Genomic DNA, 26,193 nt, shown 5'->3' on the forward strand with positions numbered 1-26,193 from the left:
CTACGCTGCTTACTCTCGACTGATGTGCGGCCATCTTTGAATCGGTTGAACCATTGTTAATTTGTGTTACACCCATCGCATCTTCTCCAAACACCTGCTGAATCTTACGAATTGTTTGGCTTTGAGAATCACCCAGCCTTTGACAGAATTTGATGCAGTATCTTTGCTCAATTCGTTCAGTCATCTTGCGAGAAACACTAAATCCGACGAACACTACCAACAGCACCTCACTTCGCGACCACCAGCTCACGACTGGCACACGCGAACGCGGTGAAAAAATTCAAGCATGCGCATTAAGGTTCCTCCTTCCACCGTGCACGGTGGCGCCGCCTGAGAATCACTACTTTGCGTGGAAAAAATTAAGGTCGGATACTTTTTAGACAGGCCTCGTACACAAAAACAATAAATAAATAAATAAATAAATAAATAAATAAATAAATAAACGGAGGCATTACTTTTTAGTATGTCTTCGTAAATAAAAGCCTGCCTTTAAACTTAAATGTCAGAATATCTTTCAAATTACTTGACTTCTCCACAAAATATCATTCATAATTCTATCTCATACAAAGTCAAAACCTATATTATTTACATATGCATAACACTTCTTTACTTTAACTTGTATCCGCATACTCGGAGTAGGATTCCCATCCCAGAGTTCCATATTTACACTAAACAAAACAATACTTACGCCACTTGATCGTATTTTACAATGAACAAAATGACAGATGAACGTGTATAGCTTTTCTTTGACAAAATCTTGAGTTCACGCCTGTGCATATTACTTCATACCTCTTACACGAAGAAGACGAAATTTTAAATCAAGAAGACAATTGAGTCATGTCTCTCAAATCAAGTAGATAATTGTAAGATAATCGGTATTCAATTTCTTCAAAGTCTTAATACAATCCTCCTCTTACTTTCTCTGATGATCTGCTACGAACGGAATTATTCACTTTTACTTTGACATTTAATTAAGGACAATTGAGGCAGCTTTACAGTTGAAAGGTAAATAAATAAAATAACTAGAATTAAAGTCTTCATAAGCATTATAAAGAATAAGGAAAGATTTACATTTCAATTTTTCTCCGCAAATCCTTTATCATAATTCTGTACATTTTTCCATATTTCAAAGGGTCTCTGAAGTAGGAACATTTTCAAACCAGTTATACATTTTGACGTGAACGTTCAACAGTATTATATTTATTTTCTGATTAATTTAAACGTCCGCCATAACTATCAATTGCAAGAAACTGATTTTCGGGGACCTCTCACTATCACTTCTAGATTGCAAATAAATACAGCGTATAATACAAGCTGCATTGATGGATTAATCAAAGGAATAGAATCAGTTCATTCTTTACTTAACGCCTTATAAACAATGAAAGCAAAAATATTATTTTCTTGAAAGAAGTATCCATTAGTGTACAGCGTCTTGAATATATCCATTACTTATACATAATAAAATTATATTACTATTTGATTAATTATTGCCATTTTTTTCTCTCTATTATAAGAATCAAACAAACATTAAAGAAATAAATACTGAAACCATTATTGAGATTTCAAAGATACGAAATTCATTCCTTATTTTCATCATATTTTGCTCAGCAATCTCAAGTACTTAACAAGTTTAACATTTTGTCTTGCACTAGCGTCTGAAACTGACTCTCGTACTACTAACAGTTTACACAGAAGAAATTATTTCACAGTCTTTAATGTTAGGCATACTGGTAAATGATCAGTCAAATTAGTTAAAGCTGTTACTGCACAATAACCCATGATTTCTGTTTCCGCTGAATCTCTATACAGAATTCGATCCACACGCCTCCTTCCACCATATGGCTTTGGTTTAACGTGGCCCTCACGGTCAGGTTTTGCCAAAGAGGTTACTAAATCCCATGTGTGCATCTAAAAGAAAAATCGAATTTGTTACGTTATCATGCCAGTAATATTTCGATCGAAATTGGACATAGAATCCAATTACTAATTTCCCATATATGCGACTGAAATGGCTAATAAACACCAGACAATGAAATACTTTTCTAATCGTACTCTTCGTCTATATCTACACATATTCAAAACAGTCTCCCTAGCAAAACTTAAGGCGAATCAAGTCAATTTGCTGACTGTTATAAACCGAATAACTTGTTAAATATCATCAATAGACATTTCAGTCATCAGCAAATTTTCTACAGGTCAAATAATGATTAAAATGGCTGGAAGATGAAACCAGTAATAGTGCCGATCGTCAACGATTGACATTCCATACTCATGTTTCAACATGCATGAAGAAAGAAAAAACTTTTCATTAATTCAAAAAACGAGATAATCATATACTACAAGATGGCAGGCTCTGATGGAAATGCAATTTATCGTATACAACAAGTGCACTATAACATAGTCACGAATATCCATGACGCCAGCTATGGCAGTGTTCGATGTATCTCACCTAATTGATGTCCTTAGCTTCCCTTGCAGAAGGCTCCGTTGAAGAACTAACATGATCTTGTTCCATTCCTCTTTCACAGGTTTCTAGAGTTAACTTCAGTTATCACACGCCTCTTTCCCAAAACTCTTTTAAGTAGCCCAAATCTAAGGAGCCCACCGGACTTGCGTCTGAAAACTTTATAGGTATCTTGTTGAAAGGTATGACCTGTATTCTAGTAGCATTCTCCATATCCTGGTAAAATGTGTCAATTTTGAGGTGTGTGATGAACCTTTGTCTTCATGGATGTGGACCATGTATATGTAGTTCCAGTATATTTCTGATAGCTCATGTTCGTAGATCGGCCTGAGGATCTCCCCTTGATAGTACTGCGAGTTGATTTTGCTGTTTTCCATCCTGCGAATCTTCGGTTTGCCTCGGTGACAAATGCCAGTACCCACCCAAGAACCCTTTCGGGAAAGCTTCTGCATGCTCGGATCAACTTCTTGACCCGCCTCGCGTTTTGTCTCTTTACATGATGATTCATGATTTGCCACAGTCGAAAACTACATCCGCCTCATCAGAAGTAGTGAGGCAATGTCATCTTTGGTTTGTTAGGTACCACCAGATACATATTTATATATTGTACCCCTGTGCTCTAATTAATTTGCCGCCCTCTCCCGAAAACGACCAGTTTTTGGGATCGCTGAGATGAATAGGGACAGTACTAATTTAATTCAACTTCAAGGTCATACTCCAATTTCCAGGGAGGGGGCGAGATTTTAAAAGTAATCGAAAACGACAGATATTAGTGTTGAATTCAAATTCATAGTTTTCGAGGTCGCTGAGTTTAACGGTATCAGTTTTCATGAAGTTCAAGTTTACCCTCGCCCCTTGGGATGGGGATGGGGAAGGATGACTTTTTAAAAATACTCAGATAAGCTAGCTACTAGCGCTTGCACGGGACTCTATGGGTTGCTAGTTTTAAATATTACTTTATTGTGAATCTTAAAAATAATTTCAAAATTTTACCGCCCCCTAAATTCTGCCGCCCTGTGCTTGAGCACAGAGCAGCACTTACTTAAATAGGGCCTGGGTACTGCTCGTAGATCTTCCGAATGTCAGACTTGCATTCTCTGGGAGTTCAGTGGTAGAGTGCTCACCTTCCCTGAAGAATCCAAATGGTGGTCCCAAGAATTATTGTACTTCTAGGCTTCTCAAACAGCACCTTTCACCACATCAAACTGTTTCTGGAAAGCCTCCAAGCAGGAGTGGAACAGTATACTCCTGGTACAGCTACAAAGAAGTTTGGTGCAATGGAAACTGCGATGTTGTATGATGATCCATACCAGTGATTATCACATCAAGCATGATCGATGGTGGCGGGATGGAATATCTTAGATAAAAAACAACTTCAATGTATTCGAATGGAAATGGATCAGACTTTGTAAATGCAATCTATCGCAGTTTCTAAATGTGAAAATTTTAATTTCATAGATAGTTAATTTAAAGCATAACTATACTATAGATGTTCTTCATTATTAAAAAATAGTAACTGAATGAGAAGAACAATTTTAGTTTTTTACTATAAACATTGGTACACACAGCATTCGTCCAGAAAAATAATGAAAAATTTCTAAGAAAATAATTTCCAGAAATCCAAGATACGGCCATCCAAATAGTTATATCAGTAGTTTATAATTGCATTGTAAATAATATGGGCCAGTGTTACATTTATGAAACAATAACGCATAAAGATGCAATGACAAATCTAGGTAGAAATCATTCCCCGCAAAGATCTTGTAGGAGTACACAAACGTTCTTATCGAAATATGACAATTAGCATTTGAAGTCAAAGATAGCAGAAGTATGAGACTAACTTTCTGGTAGTTATATGTTTTACTTTACAGAGCAAGGTGGCTTTCGTAGAGGAAGAGGAATCAGAGACCAAATCTGCAGTATGCGCTTGATAATAGTAAAATCATCAAGAGAACCCCGGAAAAGCATACACATTTGTCTTATTGATAATATCACAGTATTTGACTGTGTAGATCATGATGAACTGTAGGAAGCTCTTCAAGAAATAGAAATACCAGAGCATTTGATTTGTCTACTCAAGAACTTGTACTCTGCCCAAGAAGCTACAGTGAGAACTAGTTTAAGATTGAAAAAGGAATCTGACAAGGAAGCACACTGTCATCTTATACAAAATATACTTTGAGGGAATTAGGTTGAGTGAAACAAATAGATATTAAAGTTCAGGAAAGAAACATTAACAAACATAGATATGCAGATGACACTACTCTATTCGCAGAAAGTGAACATGATCTGAGAACCCTCTTATTGAAGGTGAAAGAAAGGACTGCAAAAGCTGGCTTAAGATAGAATATCACGAAGACCAAGCCCATGGTAACTCAACCTAACACCAGAAGTAATGGAAGTGGTAATCAATTTTATCTTCTCGGATACGATAATTTTAGATGGAGATGGAGCGCCTTCGTCGATTTTTAAATGTCTCTTATGGTAAAAGAGTGCCACTTTCGATCTATATTCATTAGGCACTTTTTCCCCCTTAATTTTATATCTATTATCATATCCTTCAGTTTGTCGGTGTATTATCGTACCATCCTGTACATTTATATGTCTGACTATATTATATATATATATATATATATATATATATATATATACCCAAAATAAGTACATACTGAATATACTAAGTACATATTCGACATTTAACCTGACACAGCGGCCTGAATATCGGAATAGGAGCCCTGAAAAACCCACAGACAAAACCAAACAAACAAAATACGTCTAAATAGAAATAAAAAAAAAAACCTAAATAGAGATAAGAAACTTAGCATTCAATTAAAATTATATCGTTATTGTTTCATTTATAGCGAACACCATACCAATACGTCAGCATCCAGTACAAACATCCTTCTGAGAGAATCATCTATCAGCACTTCACGAAATGCTTTTGCAGAGTTTAAACTTTTATTGAACAGCATCATTTGTCTGAGCTCTGTACCGATTGCCCACTCATGATCTTCTCCTGGCTTCACAGCACAAATATCTTTATATTCACGGAATATTGGATGAAGCTGAATATCGAAATCCCCTGTAACAGATAGAACAATTCAATGCACAACGGTTTGAAAAATATGTAGTTTGTAACAGAACTAAAAATAACACACTTTAGAACTACCGTAGAAGTAACACAGCTTTAAGAAAAGTGGAATTTTGGAGGGAAAAAACTTATATAAAGTTTAAATAACGAAAGAAATGAAGAACCTATACACTTTTTTAATAGCTAGTTTAAATTACTAAAGTTTAAAAGATACCATCGTGAGATTCTATAAGAGTTTGGTTTGGTAAGAATTCCAAAGGTTCTAAACGAAATCCCGCTCGACCATGTGGCAATTGCCAACGTTTTACTACTTTTTTTGCTAAGAATTCTTACACTCTTTAAATATATAGTATCTTGAAAAATTGTACTAAAGTTCTCACTTCCACATAGCTGAAATATCCCCAGAATATAAAGAAATCTGTATTTTGCTTGTGTACCACCAACAAGTTGTGAGCTACGATGTGTGTGTCGGAATAAAAACTTGCAGCAGAAGCTACAGGTATCTGACGAATAATGCATCCCAGTCGTCGACAATATATTGTTAGTGCCTCCATGACCATTTTAATGTGCAGCTTTGTGAATTTATAAGAGACTGAGGTTTACCACTATTTTAAATATAACATACAAAATCAGGGTGGCCACTCATTTGGAATTTCAAAATTCCCTGACTTTTTCCTTACTTTTCCAGAAATTTTCCCGGTTTTCCAGAAAATTTCTAGAGATATCTAAAATTGGTATATCATTGTTTTTCAAAGCTTAAACAGAAGCTACAAGTGAAATGCAATGTGGACTAGAGGATCATTATTAAAAAAAGAATCACAAAAAACACTAGCGAAGATAAATAGTCTAATTTTAATTACTTACTTGCCTAATTTTCAATTCACGTCTGTGTTTCCACTCCACTGTAACCAACTGCTGCACAGAACGAGAAGAGGAATGTCTATCCCTATCGCCTTCCAACCTTAAGCTTAATACTAGTCACAAAAGTACACACACTTACAGTCCACTACTAAAACACAAATTTCTGGAACGAACACTTCTTTACTGAAATGTTTTAAAACCTCAAATCACAGACTTGCAGTTCACTAAAATCAAACTGAAGTTAAGACCACATCCACTTAAATGTTTTAAGACCTCAAACCAATAATCTCATCATCAATTGCAGATAGTTTCTCCTTGACATCATTCAACAACTTCATTTTCTTCGCCTCGAGTTCAATAACTTTATCCTTAATGGCATTTCTCTTCTTCTGGTTCTTCTCTTCCTCTTCTTGATTCCTCAGAGACTCAACATATACAAGGTCTGTATGATAAGTAATGAGACTCGCCGCGCCGCGGCGCGCGTGTCGCTGGAGCGGGTTTGTCGGTGATGGAGGATGTAGGGGGGGGTCCGAGCAAAGCAACGCACCGCGCGTCAGTTGGCTCCGAGCCTTAGTGGAGCGCGGACAAGCCTTGGACAAAGCCCTTGTGAACATTCTTGTCACGGCGGAAAATCAACAAACATGGAGGGTTCCATCGAACAGCGTTATGCGATCAAATTTTGCGTTCGCCTGGGGAAAACGGCTACTCAGACGCTTTCTCTCATCACGGAGGCCTACAAAGAGGAAGCCCTATCCAAAGCCCAGGTGTTTCGTTGGCACAGTGCGTTCCGGAACGGCCGGGAAAGCGTTGAGGATCTGGAGAGGGCTGGACGCCCGACAACAGTGACTACGGACGAAACTGTGGCAAAAGTGAGGGATCTCCTGAACTCAGACCGTCGATTATCGTTGAGATTGATTGCTGATGAACTCGATATGAACCACACAACAGTGCACAAGATTGTGACGGAACAATTGGGAATGAGAAAAATCTGTGCGAAACTGGTGCCGCGAGTGTTGACTGACGAACAAAAGCAACGACGTGTTGATTGTTGTCAGGAACTGTTGAACCTCATGAACAGTGACCCTAACTTTGAAGATGACGTCATAACAGGTGACGAGTCGTGGGTGTTCCAGTACGACCCTGAAACGAAACGTCAAAGCGCGGAGTGGCACACTCCTGCGTCCCCGCGCCCCAAGAAGGCCAGAATGTCGAAGTCAAAGGTGAAAACAATGTTGATTGTTTTTTTTGACAATGTGGGGGTGGTCCACAAGGAGTTTGTACCCCAAGGACAAGCCGTCAACGCCGCCTTCTACAAACAAGTCCTTGAGAGACTGCACAGGAGCGTCAAGCGGAAAAGACCGGCGATCGCTAGCCGGTGGAAGTTGCATCACGACAATGCCCCTGCCCACACCGCCTTCTTAGTGACCTCCTTTTTGACCCGGATTGGGGTGGAAGTCCTTCCACAACCACCCTACAGCCCAGATGTGAGCCCGGCCGACTTCTTCCTCTTCCCGAAGCTGAAGCCACGCTTGAAAGGAACCCGTTTTGCAGACGTCACAGCCATCCAAGCAGCCGTGACCACATTTCTAAAGGACATGCCGGCTGCTGACTTCCAGGGGGCGTTTGCAGCGTGGAAACATCGATTGCAGAAGTGCATCGACGCAAGAGGAGAGTACTTCGAAAGCTTTTAAGTCCCTGTACAGATCAGATCAATAAAACAATGTTTCCAGACCTGGTCTCATTACTTATCATACAAACCCTGTACTCCATGAGCATTGCGGGCAGCATGGACAACCCTCTTTGTAATTGGAAACTTATCAATATCACCCACAGCTGAAATTTTATCATGTACCTGCCTGCGTGCAATTAGACTCAACTCGCTTTGATTTTCAATTAAACATTCTTTGTTGATTGAAAATCCCCTCTCCACACTAGCATTTCCATGAGATAAAATGAGGAGAAATTTCACAAAATCAGTCATATGTATTGAGCATGCGCCTAAATGCAGCATCTCCATTCAATGGTCATCTAATCTCTTACTTTTCCTGTCATAAGTCCTCATTGCTTCCAATACAAGAGGATTTTTAGCAAAAACTTTGAATTCATCTTGGATTTCATCAGCTAATGTTCCTGAAATCCAATTCTTGGATACTACAATTTCTAGGGAATTGGACAATCTCTTTGCAGCTACAGTGTCATCCATAACAAACACATTTGGATCCAGGAAAGAAATTGCTCTTGTCAGGTTGAATTTTAGAGGTGACCTGTCCATTATTTTCAGTATGAATTTCTGACATCCTGCGCGATAGTCTTGTCGAAATTCAAGAGTCTGTCTATCCGATACGGTATTGGCTTTTCGTATAGCATCCTTTGATGTGTACCCAATGTTTACAAACTTGGCTGGCTTTAAGTTTTCGCTATTATTGAAATCAATCTTAACCAATGGCCGGCCTTCCAAAACACTATCTTTCACAAAACGACCTGCAACAGACAATACTATGGCCTGGAGCGAGTTGTAAAGGAAAGGAGCTAATGGAGCTTCTCCCTGAAATTCACGCAAGAAAGGTTCAACAGTTTTTGCTAATGTTGTGAAAAAGCCAAGTTTGCACCAAGCAGGTTATCATTTGTGAAATGTCTTACAGTATCAAAGCTTTTGCACTGTGGTACTTTCTTCTCAACAGCCCACTGTACGTATTTCTTTACGTTCGGTAATATTTCCATCGTCCTGGAAGCAACGTCTGAATTTTCTGTCCATCTAATGCTGCAAAATTTTTTTCGGAAACACAGAAGACCCTGTGCATCTTATGTAATCTGCACGACGAGCTGGAACGTCTTTGAATAAATTATAAGACACCCTTAGGAATTCTTCTAATTTCGAACCTGTTGCTTGCATGGCAGCTTTAAAAGCACAATTCATAGTATGCAGCCCACTACTTCCAATATCAAGAAGAATTGGACCTGAAGGTGAACTTGCAAGATCTTTCTGCAGATCACTTAAAAATTTGAAGTTAACATGTGGGACATCCATCGAAACCTGAACAATTTTCTTGAGGTCCAAATCTAAGATACCATTCTTGAAACTAACTTGAATGTCTGCTGACGTTGAATGTCCGAGGAACACTGAATTTAAATATCTTGCTGACACTTGGTTTCTTTCATTGTCCCAAAACCGAATCGTAAGTTCCATTTGCTGCTTTTGCGAGACTTTGTTAAGGCTTTCATCAAACCCAATAACATAATGCTTGCAAGCTTCTATTTCTTTGAGAAGATCACCTTTAAAAAGTCGTCCAAGACCATGAACGATAGTATAAGCTAACTTGGTACGTTGTAATTGCATCTTACTACAAATTTCGCTATCAGGGAACATGAGCTTGAAATTTGTTGCCAGTCGGGAAGCAGATCGGAATGACAAGTGTTCCATTACTGCCTGCAAACACCACAGAACTTCAGCTTTAGTTACAGACTCAGACACTAGAAACGACTTCATAACATTAACATGTTTATTTTTAATAGATTCTTCGGAAGCCACCAGCAACTCTTTACTTACAACCAGTTCTTCAGCGGGACAAGAAGGACCTGGATTCTGACCACTACATTCCACTGCATTCGTTTGCTGACAAAAAGTTGTTATCGGCCGAGTTACTAGAGAGTTCTTCACAGCTGCAGTGTGTTTTTTGCCTTCCATGTGGCTAATAATAGCCCGTTTCCCCATGTTGCTGAGGCTAAAAGTATTTCTGCAAATCTTACAGAATGCAGCATTCCTGTTGTCCTTCACAGCAGAAAGACACAATGAGAAATTTGGGTTGGACAGCCAGTCGTTCGAAAAAGTAGCTTTTTTAGACATGATTGAGACGCAAACTGAAATGAAAAATAATAATAATATGAATATGAGTGTACAATTCATTCACATCAGAAATTAATATATATAACAACATCAATAAAATAAGTCTATTGTTTCTCATTGCTCAACGTTGTTACTGAATTTGGTATACCGAAAAAGTTAGTTAGATTAATAAAATGTCTTTAAGCGAATCCCAAAGCAAAGTCCGCGTAGGAAAATACTTGTCCGCAAGCTTTCACGTTGAGAATGGCCTGAAGCAAGGAGACGCTTTGTCGCCATTATTATTCAACTTTGTCCTGGAGTGTGCTATAAGGAAATTAAGGGATAGCAACCAGGGCCTAGAGCTAAAAGGTGTTCACCAGGTTATGGCATATGCCTATGATGTAAATCTGATTGGGGAAGATAAAGGAACAATAGAACGAAATGCAGAGATTTTATTAAACGCGTGCAGGGAAATGGGGTTAGAAGTAAACGCAGATAAAACTAAATACATGGAAGTTCGCCGGAATCGTGATAATGCAAATTGCAAATGCGTCAAGATTTGGTACCCGTAGCCCCTTTAGCTTTTAGTCTGTGAATATTTTGGGTACAGATAGGCAGACAGACACGCGCATTAAATATATAGATGAGGCTTGTTTTGCCAAAGTTATTTTGAAACTGGGAATTAATTAACAACTTATATTTTTAATTCCACGCACACTATTATATGTTATTACTGTTAGAAAGACAGTAAATACTACAAGCTTATGCTGCGACATTTAAACAAATACTTTTGCAGCTTCCCGAAACATGTTCGTTGCCATTAGGTACAATTTTCGCTTTCTTGGAATACATCAAAACTCAACAATACTTAGAATCACTCCCCACTTCAGTTATGTAAAATAATTCTAAAACCTAGAATTATGTTGAATTCACTAAATTTAATTGTATATACAAAATTGTACCCCTAAACCAGTGGCGTATGCTGGGATTGTGACTTGGGCTATCACTAGACCTAGCAGATTCAGACAATAAGGTAGTTGATTAAATGTTAACTTCACTAACAGTGTAGTCTTTTCTGTAGTTGTTTTATTACACATTTCGAAGAATTAGCACTAGCAACTGTCTAGTTCACTTTAGATATGGGCTTCAGTGATAGCTTTGATAGCCCACAATATATGCTACTGTCCTAAACTCGTATATTACACTGCAAAACAATGCCGCGTCTTTGACGTGGGAGACCCGGGTTCGATTCCTGGCGGGAGCTCATGTGGTTCGTATTCCACGTTAATCAGTAGGTCCATGTCTCATATAGCCCCACTGCTGAATGGAATGTTAAACTCAAAAAAATCAAATCAAAATATCCTTTACTAGTAGAAAGAAGAAAAGACATTTTAGGAACTGTCAATTTTTGTGCAATTAAAGAATAACTTGTGAACAGTGTTTCTTCCAGACATGTTTTTTGGGGAGCACTGCCCCCTGAAGCTCTGAGAGTTCCCCCCGAAGGAGACCAAAATAACAGTCTATCATATAATAATAAACAGAATAGTACCTGCAGTGCCCCTCCGGAATACTAAGTGTGCCCCCGGAACATTGTTTCTGAAAGAAACACTGCTTGGGAAGGATTTTTTTTTTTTTTTTTTTTTTTTTTTTTTGCGAAATTTTATCTCAATTAGTTCCAAAGCGGCTGACTAACATATCGAGCCCTTGTAAGAAGAAATGAAAGTACACTCGAATTGTGGCGTGCTAATAGGTTAATTTTTGAGCCATTTTTCGTGGTAATTAAAACGCAATTCTTGTAGCTTTCTTAACTGCACGGGAAGACAACAAATACGTACTCACGGAGTGGCAAATATTTTATGCCACCATTTACAAAAACTTATATTTTCAAAGGAAACTATATACATTAATGGGTCATTTCACAAAAGTGGAGGGCAACTGCTCCCCTTTGCCCGCTCTAATCGCCGCCCATGAATCAGCCATCCGTTATTATCTTTACATATTTAGAAGCGAATAATTTATATAGGACGAATCAACATTTACGCAATGTTACAATCAATATGCATGCTTATTTCCTCAGACCAAAACAAATCTGTACTAGAATTTAGGATCGGAAAATATCGAATGTAACGGAAACTCGAATATGAACAATGCGCGAAAAGGTCGATAAACAGCTCAAAATTACAGAAAATAAATCCAACCCATCGCAGAAATGTCGTTTTACATAATATTTACAAATCATTGACATTGGAAAAATTCATAAAAATTACCAGTGTATATTTTATCACTCCTACGGGTGGTTACGCGCATTAACGAAAACTGACACGTTAATCATACATAAGGTATACACAATAAATTCACACACCACGACAGGAACCTTGGGCAACTCAGAGACACGAACCCCTAAATCCCAGTAAAATTATTGTTTTTAATTATTCTTTTGTGATTCCAGGCCCCCGGGCATTTGTCCCCTATTCCCCTTCCCCTGTCGCCCGCCCTGCAAACTCGTAAACCATTATTAAACACAAATCATGTGAGTTATACGGCAAAGAAGTCCATGTGTTAAGAAAAAGAATTACTCGAAAACATGGTATTTTGATTCAGGCTCATAGCTAGGAAATGACCAACGGAGGTGGAGCCCGCACCCTGCGACAATCCTCAACTACCTTGACTGAAATTTTCATTTCTTTTTTAACACTACAGTAGTCGCATGAAATTGTTGAAACATGAGTGCTCGCGCGGATTACGATTGTAGTCCATTTTATAAATATATATATCTTAGTGGTTATTCAATTGCTATTTTTTACATTATTTTTGTGGGTTTTCACAAGCAATAAAGAACACATTTCAGTGCAAACTTGTCGTTTTTTAATGCACAAAAAGAATTAGAAGCCAAAACTTTAGAATGCGTATGCAATTTACTATATTTTTGTAAATGTTCGTATATTTTCTTGCTATTTGATTAAAAATTGAAAATTAAGAGGCAATTTGCATTTAGAGTGTTAAAACCTGTTATAAAAATAAAAAGATTTTGTTAAATTGTTTGCAAGTTTAACTTTTACACTTGGAAACAAGGTCAAAAGTAGGCAAAATTTTGGGTGTTTCAGTCATAAGGGTCAGTGCAAAGAGTGTGCTTGTGGTCAGAGCAGATGCACTTACTGCACCTGAAACATCTTGTTTTTTTTTTTTTTTTTTGGGGGGGGGGGGTACTCTTGTTTCTTCATCTTCCATAAAGAGGTTCGATAAGTTCCATAGCCACAGATTGCAGGAAGTCTCTACGGTTGATCATAGCATCATTGTTATTTGCTGTGAAAACAATGAAAGGGTTTACTCCAGCAACGTTTAACTCGTGGAAGAAGAGAGTGAGTGGCCATCTTTGCGAATTCCTGGCTTTATCATACTGGCGACACAATTTGTCAAATATGCCAACTCCAAATTTAGTGTTGTTCTATGGAGTAATAACTATGCAGTGTAGGAATGATGTTATAACTCTGTGTTCGCGTATTTCTTGGGTGCACTGGATCAATATATCATGTGGTAATTCTGCCCTTTCCAATGTAAAATTCTCCGTGAAACCTGTCTTCCTGGATAACACCGTTCCTTTCTTCATCTTCTATTTCTTCCAAATCGTCACTACCACTTTCTTCAGAATCACTACTTGACAACATCGTCCTCTATTTCATCTTAGTGTTCTATACTCAAAACACTTTCGTCGTCACTTTCAGTTTCTGTTACCCACTGTTGTATCTATTCTTCTTCTGACCTTTTAAACTAACATATATATCGCGTTTATTTGAGCGAATAATGTGAAATAATACATTCAAAACGAGAACAGTTAAAACCTTAACCAGAAAACAAACTATCACGTCAGTACTCGCACGGATTACAATAGTAGTCCATGCCAAAATAACAATCCATATAACACCAGTGCGTTGACTTTGGGTGCTATCACTAGACTAATGGTGTTCTAGAAATGGGGGAGGAAGGTAGACGACCGCTCAAGGTCACAAGTGTTGCCAACCCTGAGATACCAGAAAACTGAAACCTACTGGACTACAATAGTAATCCGCGCGAGCACTGCAGTGTTAAACAAATATATGTTTAAAAAAATAAGTAGTCAATAATTCTTAGTTATTTTCTTGGAAAAACACCATTACAGAATTTACATAAAATCGGTTTAAAATTGCAAAATTCAAATCAAGAAACTGTTCTACTCATTGTCTGCTTATTATTCGTTAATTTGCAATCAAATATTTCTCCTGATTTAACAACAAATATGCAATACCTTCACCAGCTGTGCTTATTAGCAACCTCTGTCATATTGCACTACAAGGTTATGCTATCGTTCTTTGATGTCACAAATGAATGTCACAAAAGTACAGCAAAGAACTCGTTTCTGATTGGTTATTAATTTCGGCATTTCTTTGATCTAATAACATATATTGTTGGCAAGCAATAATTCCATTGTTGAAAACAGTAAATTGAAACTTTCAGTTAAATATTATTTTATAATGTAAAATGAATTAAAATATAACCATATTGAATTAGAAATGAGTAGTTATGTGTAGATATACTGAATTTAGACCGAAATCGTTTAAAATAAAGATATTTTATATTTGAAATTAGGCCTATTATACTGACGTACAAGCCCTTACAAATTGTTAGTATACTTTTATTTCATAGTGTTGTTTTAAAACTCTTATACAGCTCACACACGAGCGATAAGCTGGTTTTTCTTATTGTTCATTCACAGAATGAGCAAAGATCATCCCACATGCAGTGTTGAATTCAGGGTGCCCCAGGGGACATTTCCCCCGAAGATAAAAAAATCCCTTCCCCCGGACACATGAGAAAATTCACAAGATATTAATACTGGTATGATTTTCTCCAACATATCCATCCAGCATTATCCCCCCCCCCGGAGTAAAGTTTCTAAATTCAACACTGCTCACACTGGTTTTTCGCAGACCGTCAACTTGGCGGCGTAAAACGGGCGGAGGGGGCGCGGAAGCGAAAAATCGCATTTTTTTCTTTAGGAAATTATCACGAATTTTTTGCGACCTTAGTTTTCAAGGTATCATATTGAAATTTTGCATACGTATTCTGTGGACCCTTGACTATTTTTCATGGAAATATGAAATTTTCATGCTACGAACCAGAGTTGGCGTGGGTCAATGAAAACTTGACCCACGACCCACTGTGACCCACCATGACCTACCACCCACCGTGACCCACTCTGACCCACCACCTACCATGACCACTCTGACCCACCATGACATACACCCACGGTGACCCACTCTGACCCACCACCCACCGTGACCTACTCTGACCCACCACCCACCGTGACCTACTCTGACCCACCGTGACCCACCACCCACCATGAACCACCCTCATCCACTTTGACCTACTCTGACTAACCAAAATCCATCGTCATCAACTCTGAACACGATCCACGGCCTCTTCTGAACTGACTAAAGAGTTTACACTTGTAATAAAACAAGACTGTGAAATTGTCACTAATCGGAGTTTGAATTTCTAGTCAATCACTCAAGCGCCACTCTGTTACAATAACGGTGGATCTGACCTTTACGATATAAAATGGTAAAGTGTTTGTCAGTGAGGAAATTGAAACAGTTCGAGGTGGGGGGAAATTAGTGTGTGCCTAAAATATACTTGTACTAAGAGAGTATTCTTGCAAGTGTTAATTTCTGAACGCATTCCACAAGAAACTTCTATTCGCAGGAAAATACCCCTGTACAATATGGAAAAGGTTATGATTTCTCAGTTTACAGTATTTTTCTCACAAAAGAATTGAAAAATCAGTTGTTCATAGGGTATAAAGATGCTCGGGTACCCTATGTAAGAGCATTTCCATAAAGTATGCTCATAATTGTAATTTGTGTAATCACTAAAACACCACGTTAAATTTAAGTTACAAATATGCATAATTGCAATTATTATGAATATTTATTCAAAGTAGTTTACATAACGCAAAGAAGAGACCTACTAAAAATTAGGTACAAAGTTGAATAACACAAATAAACCATTAGTAATACAAGTATACATTTTCCGTAACTCGTAATTTTCCACCTTAAAACAAATCTGAAATCGGATTTATTTCCTCTTGGTAACTTTTTCGCGGTAAATCATCCGCAGCGGAATGATGTCCATCCTTCAGCCAAGAAATAACTAGCTCGTCTACTTTGAGCATGTCTAGCAGTGGGCCATTAACATTGATGAGCAACAAGTTAGACAATGTTTGAGCACTTAGTCTATTTCTAATATCAGTCATCTGTAAATTCATAAGGGGAAATCTCCGTTCGCACTCTGTCGTGGAAATTTATAATACTTCTACCCGATTTCTGCAACTCCTCATCGACAATCTACTTGTTAGACTTAAGTCTGATAATGATTTTTCTTGATCAGGTTTGAAATACTCAGCAAGAAGTATCATCTCTCTATCACCATACAACATCTTTCCCATATCGACCATGTCAGTTGGCAATGTCGACCCATGTAGAACAGAAACTTCATCTACCACGCCTTTGATAGGGAATCTTCTAAATAAATTATCAATTAAAGCCTGATAAACTGATTATTTCCTATTTGTTTATAAATTTAATTTTTGTAATTACACATGAAGCTTTGATACCATTACCAAGTTTCCTCCCCCGTCAAGAAAGCGAAAGGGAACGAGGTCCCTGTAAGTGTTCAGAGGTAAATGGGAATTTCCCTCCTTCAACTTCAATTACCACACTGCTGTTTGCCATGTGCCAAATTACGAGGAATTTCAATTAAATTATCATAGTATAATTATTTCCTTGTTGAATTACCAATACTTTTCAGTGGAAAAAAGGATGAAATTTCGAAATTCCAAATCAAAGTAAGTAGACCAACGTAAAAGGAAAAAAAAACTGTAAAATTTTTCATACAATTATGCGTACAATCCAAACTTCAAATTTCCGTGTAATTAAGCTTACAGTACAAATTTTATGCCTGTTTTTCTCACAACTTTATGGGTTGGTTGTCCTGTGCTGTAAGCGCTCCATATAATAAACATAAGATTCAGCAATTGTTATAGCAGAAAGCAATGGATATATGAAGGCAAGCACTGTATTTTTTGTTTCTGATTTTTTTTTCTTAAATAACATCGATCGTTTTCGATCCTTTTTACAAACCAACTCCCTACAAATTCTCCATATATAGAAAGTTCCCCCTCCCCCATATAAAGGAGAATTTAAAAAATGCTAGGACACATTCTGTTTATTTCGGATCCTCACTACCTCCTTAGGATATTATGCATTATAACGAAAGCAATATAACATCCTAATTTGGATTAAGGCCTAACTATTTACCAAAAGTAATTTGATTTGACTTTGCAATTTGACCGTGATGATCAGGCACACATAGTTACATTAAATTTTTTATATTATAATTTATTTATACATTACAGTGATTCAAACGTGTATTTTTTCCAGTAGCTAGCTCTAAAAACTCACAGGTCTCGAAAGCCAAGTTGTAGTGTAAGTCCTATTGCTATTATTACTATTAAAAATATCAATATCCAAAAGTGCCTGAAGTTATTTTTTCACTTGGTTAGATATACCCACCTCAGGTAAGTAGACAGAAACAAGTGGAAAAGGAAGGGAAATGAAGGTCTTGAAAGTAAAGCCGAAACAAATTTACCAGTCTTCAGAAGATACTGCAGTGCAGTCTACAATGCAGTGAGGAGAGGGTCGGTAGATCATACTGAGTCGGTGGGTCGCAGTGGGTCACAGTGGGTCATGGGTCGCAGTGGGTCACGGTATGTGGTGGGTCACAGTGGGTCACATGCTGTTGACCCACTCAGAAAACTTGACCCACTTGATCCACTCCATCTCTGCTACGAACCCGTCATCACTAGCTCAGCATATATTTCACTATGTTGTAATTGAACAGTACTATACATCAGTCACGAACAAAGGCGTCCACAGAAAATTCCGCAGGGAGGGTGAAGAATACAAGCATCCTTAATAAGTATAGACTTTTAATTTGAAAGCATAACTTCCTATTATAGAAATTATTATTAACCTATGCAATTTTCCAGTGTGGTCGATTGACCCTTCGACCCCCCTCTGTGGACGCCCATGGTCATAAATATCGTGAGGAATTATGTATTTTATTAATACCCAACCCCCTTGCACGTAACTAAAAGATACCGTCTTTAATGGTCACACAGGTCTACATGAAAGAATAGTTAGGCCTATCTACATCCTTACTGCAAACAGTGTATCACAAAAATTCAGTAGGCACACCTCTATGGCTCTATAAAGTTACGTGTTTTCATTACTAACAATTCAAAGTACTCACAAAGCTGAACACAAACAAAAAAAATAAATAATAAATAAATAAAAATAAAAGATAAATAAAAATAGATAAATTTATAATTTCGCTGTTGTTACAAGCCACACGACGTGTGATTCCCCTCTCACACGCAAACATAAAACAGCACAATCGTGATTCGTATGTATTCTGAGATAACTCTTAAGGCTTCATATATTTTTTAATAACTGCATATGCATAATCTATCTTTACTTACCTCCTTAATCCTCAACCTCTTAAATCCAGCTGCCGGATCACAAGATCCAAAATACACGCGTAGCACGTTTAAATACCACATAATTTCACACAAGCACACATCAATGCGGCGTAGCTAACGTATATTATATATATATATATATACACACTGAACCGGATGATGGTTAGCGCGTGTGCGTACGATGCACGTAGTCCCGGGTTCGATTTCCTGTGGACACTCAAAAGTTTTCGTATTGGCCCAGAGAGTATGAAGAGGACGGACTTCAGTGTAGAAAGCCGGCATTAACAACTTTAGGTAGGCCCGTGTCTCAAAGGTTTTGTCGTGCCAGCAGTGGCGTGCAGTGGTTATGCAACCGGGGAACAGGTCGACATATATAGGAAATATTGTGTAACAAAACAACGGAACTGAAGTAAATGAGCACTAATAAAATGTGCTTTTAAGAAATTAGAAAATTTTGTTTGTAGCTGATTTTTTTTTTTTTTTTTTTAAGAACAGTAGTACATGCAGTAGCGGAATTGGGTGTAAAAACTAGGGGGAGGGGAATGCCATTACTTCCAATTGGTGGTCAAAAGGTCAAATATCTGTAAAAAGCATAGCCAATTAATCGTGTCGCAAAAAGCACTGCCGCCACTGAGTACAAATGCATGTTCAATCCACACAGTTTTTGATTCCACATAGAAATACACGCATTAACCAAAATTCCACACATTTTGTGGAATTCGACACACATTCGGAACTCTTCCGGCAGAAATACTCAACTACCGTTCAGCCTTTATATTAATCACGTGACTACCAAAACGGGATCCAGGGGCGCAGCCCCGAGCGAATTCTGGAAATCGAGCAGCCATCGAACAAAACAAGTGTGTTAATTACAAAATGGTCCCGATTTCGCTCCAGCTCAATTCATGGGCAGCACTAAATGACAAAATATGAAGAAAGTATGCGCAGCCCAAACATGCAGAGCTAGATAAACGAAACCTGGAACGAAGGAGAGATCTGGGGGCGAAGCCCCCAGCGACCGAAGCTATTTTGTATATAAATAAACCGGCTAAATGACTAGGAATACAGCAGAACGTAAATTTTCCCCCGAGTAAAAATTCCCGGTTTTTCATCAAAATTCCCTGACTTTTCCAGAATTAAAAATTTCCCTGACTTTTCCCGGTTTTCCAGGTTTTCCAGGTGAGTAACCACCCTGAAAATACATAATGTAACTGATCCTTTTCCCTACAACACGTTGTTTTAAATATTATTGTTTAGAATTTATTAGTAAAAGAGGTTAATAACTACAGCAATTATTTGAACAAAAAATATACAAAAAATTGCAAAATAATTAAATGTCAAGGGAAAAATTTAAACCGATTGGAATTTTCGGGCCCTGTCAACACTCCTCGAATTATTTTCATCATCAGTAATTTAATTATGAAGTATAAGCAAATACGATATAGCAAACCTTAAGTCACTTATAGTGTATACCAGCCGCTTATATTGTGACCTTTCTCAAAAGATGAAGTCACTCGCAGAAAGATTGCATCATTTTATAAAAACATCTCGTTTCTTAGGTAAAAAGACTTCCAGAATGGATGGATGGATAGATAGATAGATAGATAGATAGAAAAGTAGATATAGATATATATGGGCTGTTTCATTTCAAATCATACAATGGGTGTCCATCGACCATTTTGAATTCTTATGAAAAAATATATATTAAAGATGGACATGGCCATAATACAGAAACAAAATAGTTTTGGTCTCTGATGATTTGCAACAGTTTGCAGACACTTAAAAAATCACCACAGATAGTTACTTCTGCAACAAAGTGAGGAATTGGCATTTTGAAGGTATTATTAAGAAAGAATAAAAAGTGCAAGAAACCTTTCTTGTTGTTTATTTTATACTATGTTTTCAACTCTAAAGTGAAAATTTCAAAATGAGACTACTTTCAAAAATTAATATCTCAAAAACCCATCTTTGAATTTTCATAAAAACTACACAAAGCATGCACACAACATTGTTCTTCAATCCTGTGAAGACATACTTGCTAATATTTCTCTGCGAAGAGAGAGATGAATTTTTATATTGCACCTTACATAAGTTGTGAAATAATAATAAAGTAGTAAACAAAGTGGGATTGGCAACACTGCTTTTTATTTAAATTCCAAATCCATGGCGTTTTATCAACGTAGTAACAATGTAAGTAAATATATTGACCAAGAACAGTTCGATAAAATCTAGTGTCAAAAATATGTGACTGGCAAACAATTAGATTATGAAAGGGGTCTGTCACGCTCACATTCGCCGCATTCAAAGAGGCCATTGCAGCTAGGAAAAGATCAAGTACATCAACAAGTGATATTTTGGTCTTGCACTTTGATTTTGCAAAGAGCTGGATGGTTGTGTTGCAGGAAGAGATCCAAAGTTATCATTGGCAAACATCCCAAATCTCAAAAATGAAATGAAATTTTTGAATTTTACTCCCACGATTATGCCGGCTAGGTTAAAGAAGACGGCGTTGATGAGAAATGAATGAAATGGTAGAATGAAGGAAGTAGGAGGAAACGGGAGAACCCCGAGGAAACCCACGCACATGGTGTTTGTACTGTACATCACAAAGTTCACTTGGCGCGAGCTGGGATCGAACCAGGGACCCCATGCACCAGAGGTGAACGCTCTACCACTGACACAAATCTCAATATTCACGTGTGTTGGATACTTTTATGGTACCACACATAGCTTTGCAGTAGTCAGTAATGGCGACTCATGAGAGTGCACATGCAGTATGTGCTGTCTAGTTGATCATGGGTGAAATATCTGCACTGTGTGATGGACACGCGTTTTCTACGCAGGTATTTGTATCTGAGAGTGCAGCCTCCATTTTCAAAAACAGATTTCAGTTATTTTAGCCACAACACACGAGTGACAACGTTACAAGAAAATGGCTATTTTCAGCTACTGGCCATGGAAAAGGCCCCTGTGGTGGTGTAGGCGGTTTAGTAAAACACTGTGCAATTAAATTTAATCAGCAACATAGCCTGTTGATGCAATTAGAGATGCAAGAGAATTCGTTGAAATTCTCTCTACATTCATGAAGAATACAACATTTCTGTTTTTAGACAAGTGTACTGTCGAAGAATATCGTTCAATTAAAAGGAAAGAGTACGTGAATGTGAAACCGGTGACTGGAATTCAGTCCAGCCACTTTTGGATTGCATCACATGAACTTTCCATTGCCAGAACTGCTGCTCACACAAAGAAACCTCTTATTTTTAGTTTCGTATACTGCAGGGCCGGATTAAGGGAGAGGCTTAGGGGGCCTATAGCCCCGGGCCTCCACTCTGATCAAAATCTCAACTAGCTATCTAAAAAGAATCATGAAAATACAATCATCATCATAAAATCAAATATGACCAAAAATATGAAACATATTCTCTTAACTTTCCTACTGTATTCACAGAAATGTATTTGGAGAAGTCAGCAGGGGCCACACTTTTTTCTAGCCCAGGGTCTCCAGATGGGTTAATCCAGCCCTGGTATACTGTGATGGATTTGTGTGTACGTGATTTTGTATCATCTGTATTAGACAATCAGTGGTGGGTGGGACAAATAACGCACGTATCATTCAAACTGGAAGATGTTACGATCTCACTTATGACTCCACATGGTACTTCAACTGGTTTATAATGGCCTTCAGTGCAAAATTTCTATAGAATTTCCGGAAGAAGTGTACTACTCAAGATGGATTCCCTTATTCCAACTGGACGCTCTCCTTGTCTACACAAATTTCCAGCAACCCAACTAAAGCTTACAGAAGACGTTTTCGCACAACTGTGATACACTGATGAGTGTTTACATAAAATAAATCTTAGTAATTACTGAACCTGTTCTTGGTCAATATATTTACTTACATTTTTACTATGGTGACATAACACCATGGATGTGAAATTTAAATCAAAAGCAGTGTTGCCAATCCCACACTTTGTTCACTACTTTATTATTACTTCACAACTTGTGTAAGGTGCAATATAAAAATTCCTCTCTCTCTTCACAGGAAAATATTACCAAGTCTGTCTTCACAGAATTGGAGAACAATGTTGCATGCATGCTTTGTGTAATTTTTATGACAATTCAAGATGGGTTTTTGAGATATTAATTTTTGAAAATAGTTCAATTTTGAAATTTTTCACTTTTTTCATGCTAAATTCTCACTTGTGGTGTACAGATAGGAAGGAAATAATATTTTTACTGTAATGTCATGTTTCCATAGTACTTATTCCTAGCATAAAATAAATCTTGTGTGTTTTCATTTAGGCTCAGGAAATATCCGAAATATGTGCACAACAAAAATTTTTCCAAGTTCAACAAATTTGTTACGGTTTATGTTACACCTCTAATGTCTGTGTTTGGTATGGTTTGGAAGAGTTGAAAACATAGTATAAAATAAAAAACAAAAAAAGGTTTCTGGTACTTTTTATACTTTCTTAATAATACCTTCAAACGCCAATTCCTCATTTTGCTGCAAAAGTAAGTATCTTTGGTGATTTTTTAAGTGTCTGCAACACTGTTGCAAATCATCAGAGACCAAAACTATTTTGTTTCTGTATTCTGGTCATGTCCATCTTTAATATGTATTTTTTTTCATAAGAATTCAAAATGGTCATGGGGTACACATTTGGCTATCACAGTACGATCTGAGATGAAATGGGCCATATATATATATATATATATATTGGAAACTTTACAATATTTTCTAAAAACATGAAATAAACGTGAATCTACCTTGGACGATACGACTAGTTTTCTTGAAGATAATTTTATATATTACACATAACATCTACACAAAATTAAGGGAAAAAATAATTAAAAAAAAATAAATAAATAAAAAATGAATAATTCCACGAAATTGATAGCACCATAAACGACAGTACTCTAAATCTCCATAATAATTTTCATTTATATAGCAACTACATGTCTGCTATTTTGATCTTCTGATGATGTAAACATTATTCTACTATTCATTGCCAGGACAAGCTGAATACTGAAGACAAACCAAGGAATTACGAAGTTCACAAATTTTTGAAAACCTCATATTTGCGTACTGAACGTTTATAAGGGTGAAAACGTGGCTATGGAATAGACATTATGTAACTTAAATAATTTAGGTAAACTTAAATTCTGTATGTGACTTAACTTTTGTTTCTTTTGTTTTTCGTTTCTTTCAATGAAGGATTTGAGCAACAATGATTTCTTTCATCACATAGTTGGTGGAGTTGATGTGTTATGTTTGGGTAGACCTGAAACAGCTGTATCATTATTCTTAGTATCTCGGATTTGTTCCTTGATCATAGTTTCAATGTTTCGTTTTATCATGCCAATATTCGTTTCTGAATATTCACATTCCGCCTTTTTGCGATAGTTATCCTTGAAGCAGTTTTTGTATCCAGCTGTTTTTTTTTTTTCTTCTAGATTGCCGGTCAATTTTGTGGCAACTTCAAGTCTTTTCCTTTTCCATTTTTTTAATTTTATATATTTACTAGCATCAATTCCCCGCTTCGCTGGGCTAAATTAAGAAAAAATAATAATATGTTTCGATAGTCAGTCACTTTTTACTATTACTAAAGCGCTCCTTGATATTGGTCATTTTCGATTATCCCCTCTCCTCCCCATGTTGCGGGCTACGGCATCAAAAGTGTCACTGTTCATCTCACCGACGCCGAAAAGCATGAATTCGACACTGATATTGGTAATTTAGATTATATATATATATATATATATATCTCCCGTCCCACAATTTTTGTGGGGCTGAATTTGGATTTAAATGGCATCAGAAGTGTCACTGTTCATCTCAGTGACCTCAAAAACTATAGATTCGATCACTTGTAAATGTATTTCCCCTCCTTTAACTTACATCGTCAAACTGATATGACAAAAATCATCTCATGTTCGAACTTAATCTAGGTTGAAAATTTGATGAAGATCGGTCCGGTGGTTCAAGAGTTACTAAGTTTTATTTATCTGCCCCTCCTACCTCCTCCCCTAAGTTCCATTATCAAAGTGAATAGATAAATACCATCCCAGGCCCGAACCTCATCTATGTTGAAAATTTGATCGAGATCGGTCCGGTTTTTCAAGAGTTGTTAAGTTTTATTTATCTGCCCCTCCTACCTCCTCCCCTAAGTTCTATTGCCAAAGTAATGTGATAAAAAAAACACCCCAAGTCCGAACTTCATCCACATTTAAAATTTGATTAAGATCGGTCCTGCGGTTAAAGCGTGATGACGTCACGAAGACGGGCAGTTTTATTTTTATTCTTTTAACATATATCTCCCCCTCCCCTAGGTTCCACCGTAAAAGTGAAATAACGAAAACATCCCAGGCCTGAACCTTATCTATGTTGAAAGTTTGATCGAGATCAGTCGGGTGGTTCAAGAGTTATTAAGTTTATTTATTTTCATATATTTCCCTTCCTACCCTCCCCCGCACTTAAGATCTACTGTCAAAGTGAAATGATAAAAATCATCCCAGTCCCGAACCTCATCTACATTGAAAATTTGATCAAGATCGGTCAGGTGGTTCAAGACTCATTAAGTTTTATTTATTTTTTCTATATCCCCCCTCCCCACCCCTAAGTTGTACCGTCAAAGTAAATAGCTAAAAACACTCCCAGGCTAAAAAGAAACAAAAAAAAAAAAAAGCCAGAACCGCATCTACGTTGAAAATTTGATCGAAATCGGTCGGGCGGTTCAAGAGATTAAGAGTCACAAACATAGTCACTTTCAATTTTATAATATAGATTTATTCTGAATGTTAAACCGGGCTACAGAAGTAAGACTACTCATTTCTGTTGTTATTTGTTTTATTAGATGTTCTATTCTTTTTTAAGATGGTATGAGCTTCCTTTTCCTTTTTTATAATGTGTTTTGGTCGTATCCATTTTTCAGATCCAGCTCAAAAATATTTCTTAATTGTTGCTGAAAACTTTGAATAGAGTTGTTAGCTGTAACTCGAAGCACCATAGACATTGATTTTATTTTTGTTGCTTTATGTGTGTGAGAAATAACGACAAGTGTTAGATTTCTTCAAAAGATATGTGGAAAAATTTGTTGTTTCTTGAAATGGCCAGACAAAAAAAAAAAGAAAAAAAAAACTGCAACAACTGGATTCTATTCTACGGCGAACTTTATTTGGTGTGTATGTTGTTTAACTCTTCTAATAAAACAGAGAAATTTTCCTCTTTTGTAGATGATTAATGTATACATAATGGAAACATGTACGAAATTTACGCCTACTTTAGCTGAGAATTTTTGCTTCAAATCTGTTCATAATAATGAAATGAAATTTTTTTAGTTTTACATCCCACAGTTATGCCGGTTAGGCTAAAGGAG

General features: G+C 37.1%; 2 protein-coding genes across 3 annotated transcripts in view; both read right to left on the reverse strand.

Moving 5' to 3' along the window:
- Positions 1-463: 463 nt before the first annotated feature.
- LOC145666558 (sphingomyelin phosphodiesterase 5-like) overlaps positions 464-26,193 on the reverse strand; it is an 81,465-nt gene continuing 55,735 nt past the window's right edge. For both annotated transcript variants that reach the window (XM_081733895.1, XM_081733893.1), the window contains exons 5-6: positions 5,338-5,546; positions 464-1,908 (exon numbers count right to left, since the gene is read on the reverse strand). In XM_081733895.1, coding sequence (XP_081590021.1) covers positions 1,699-1,908; positions 5,338-5,546 — 419 coding nt within the window. In that variant the 3' untranslated portion in view covers positions 464-1,698. The remainder of the gene's footprint in view (positions 1,909-5,337; positions 5,547-26,193) is intronic.
- LOC145665762 (uncharacterized) lies at positions 7,811-19,716 on the reverse strand. Its single transcript, XM_081732891.1, has 2 exons — positions 18,815-19,716; positions 7,811-10,274 (listed from the first exon to the last, which is right to left on the reverse strand). The coding sequence occupies exon 2, from the start codon at positions 10,258-10,260 to the stop codon at positions 9,172-9,174; it is 1,089 nt and encodes a 362-aa protein (XP_081589017.1). The 5' UTR covers positions 10,261-10,274; positions 18,815-19,716; the 3' UTR covers positions 7,811-9,171.

This window comes from Thermobia domestica, chromosome 12 (genome assembly GCF_964235325.1).
Source record: "Thermobia domestica chromosome 12, izTheDome1.hap1.1, whole genome shotgun sequence".
Lineage (NCBI taxonomy): Eukaryota > Metazoa > Arthropoda > Insecta > Zygentoma > Lepismatidae > Thermobia > Thermobia domestica.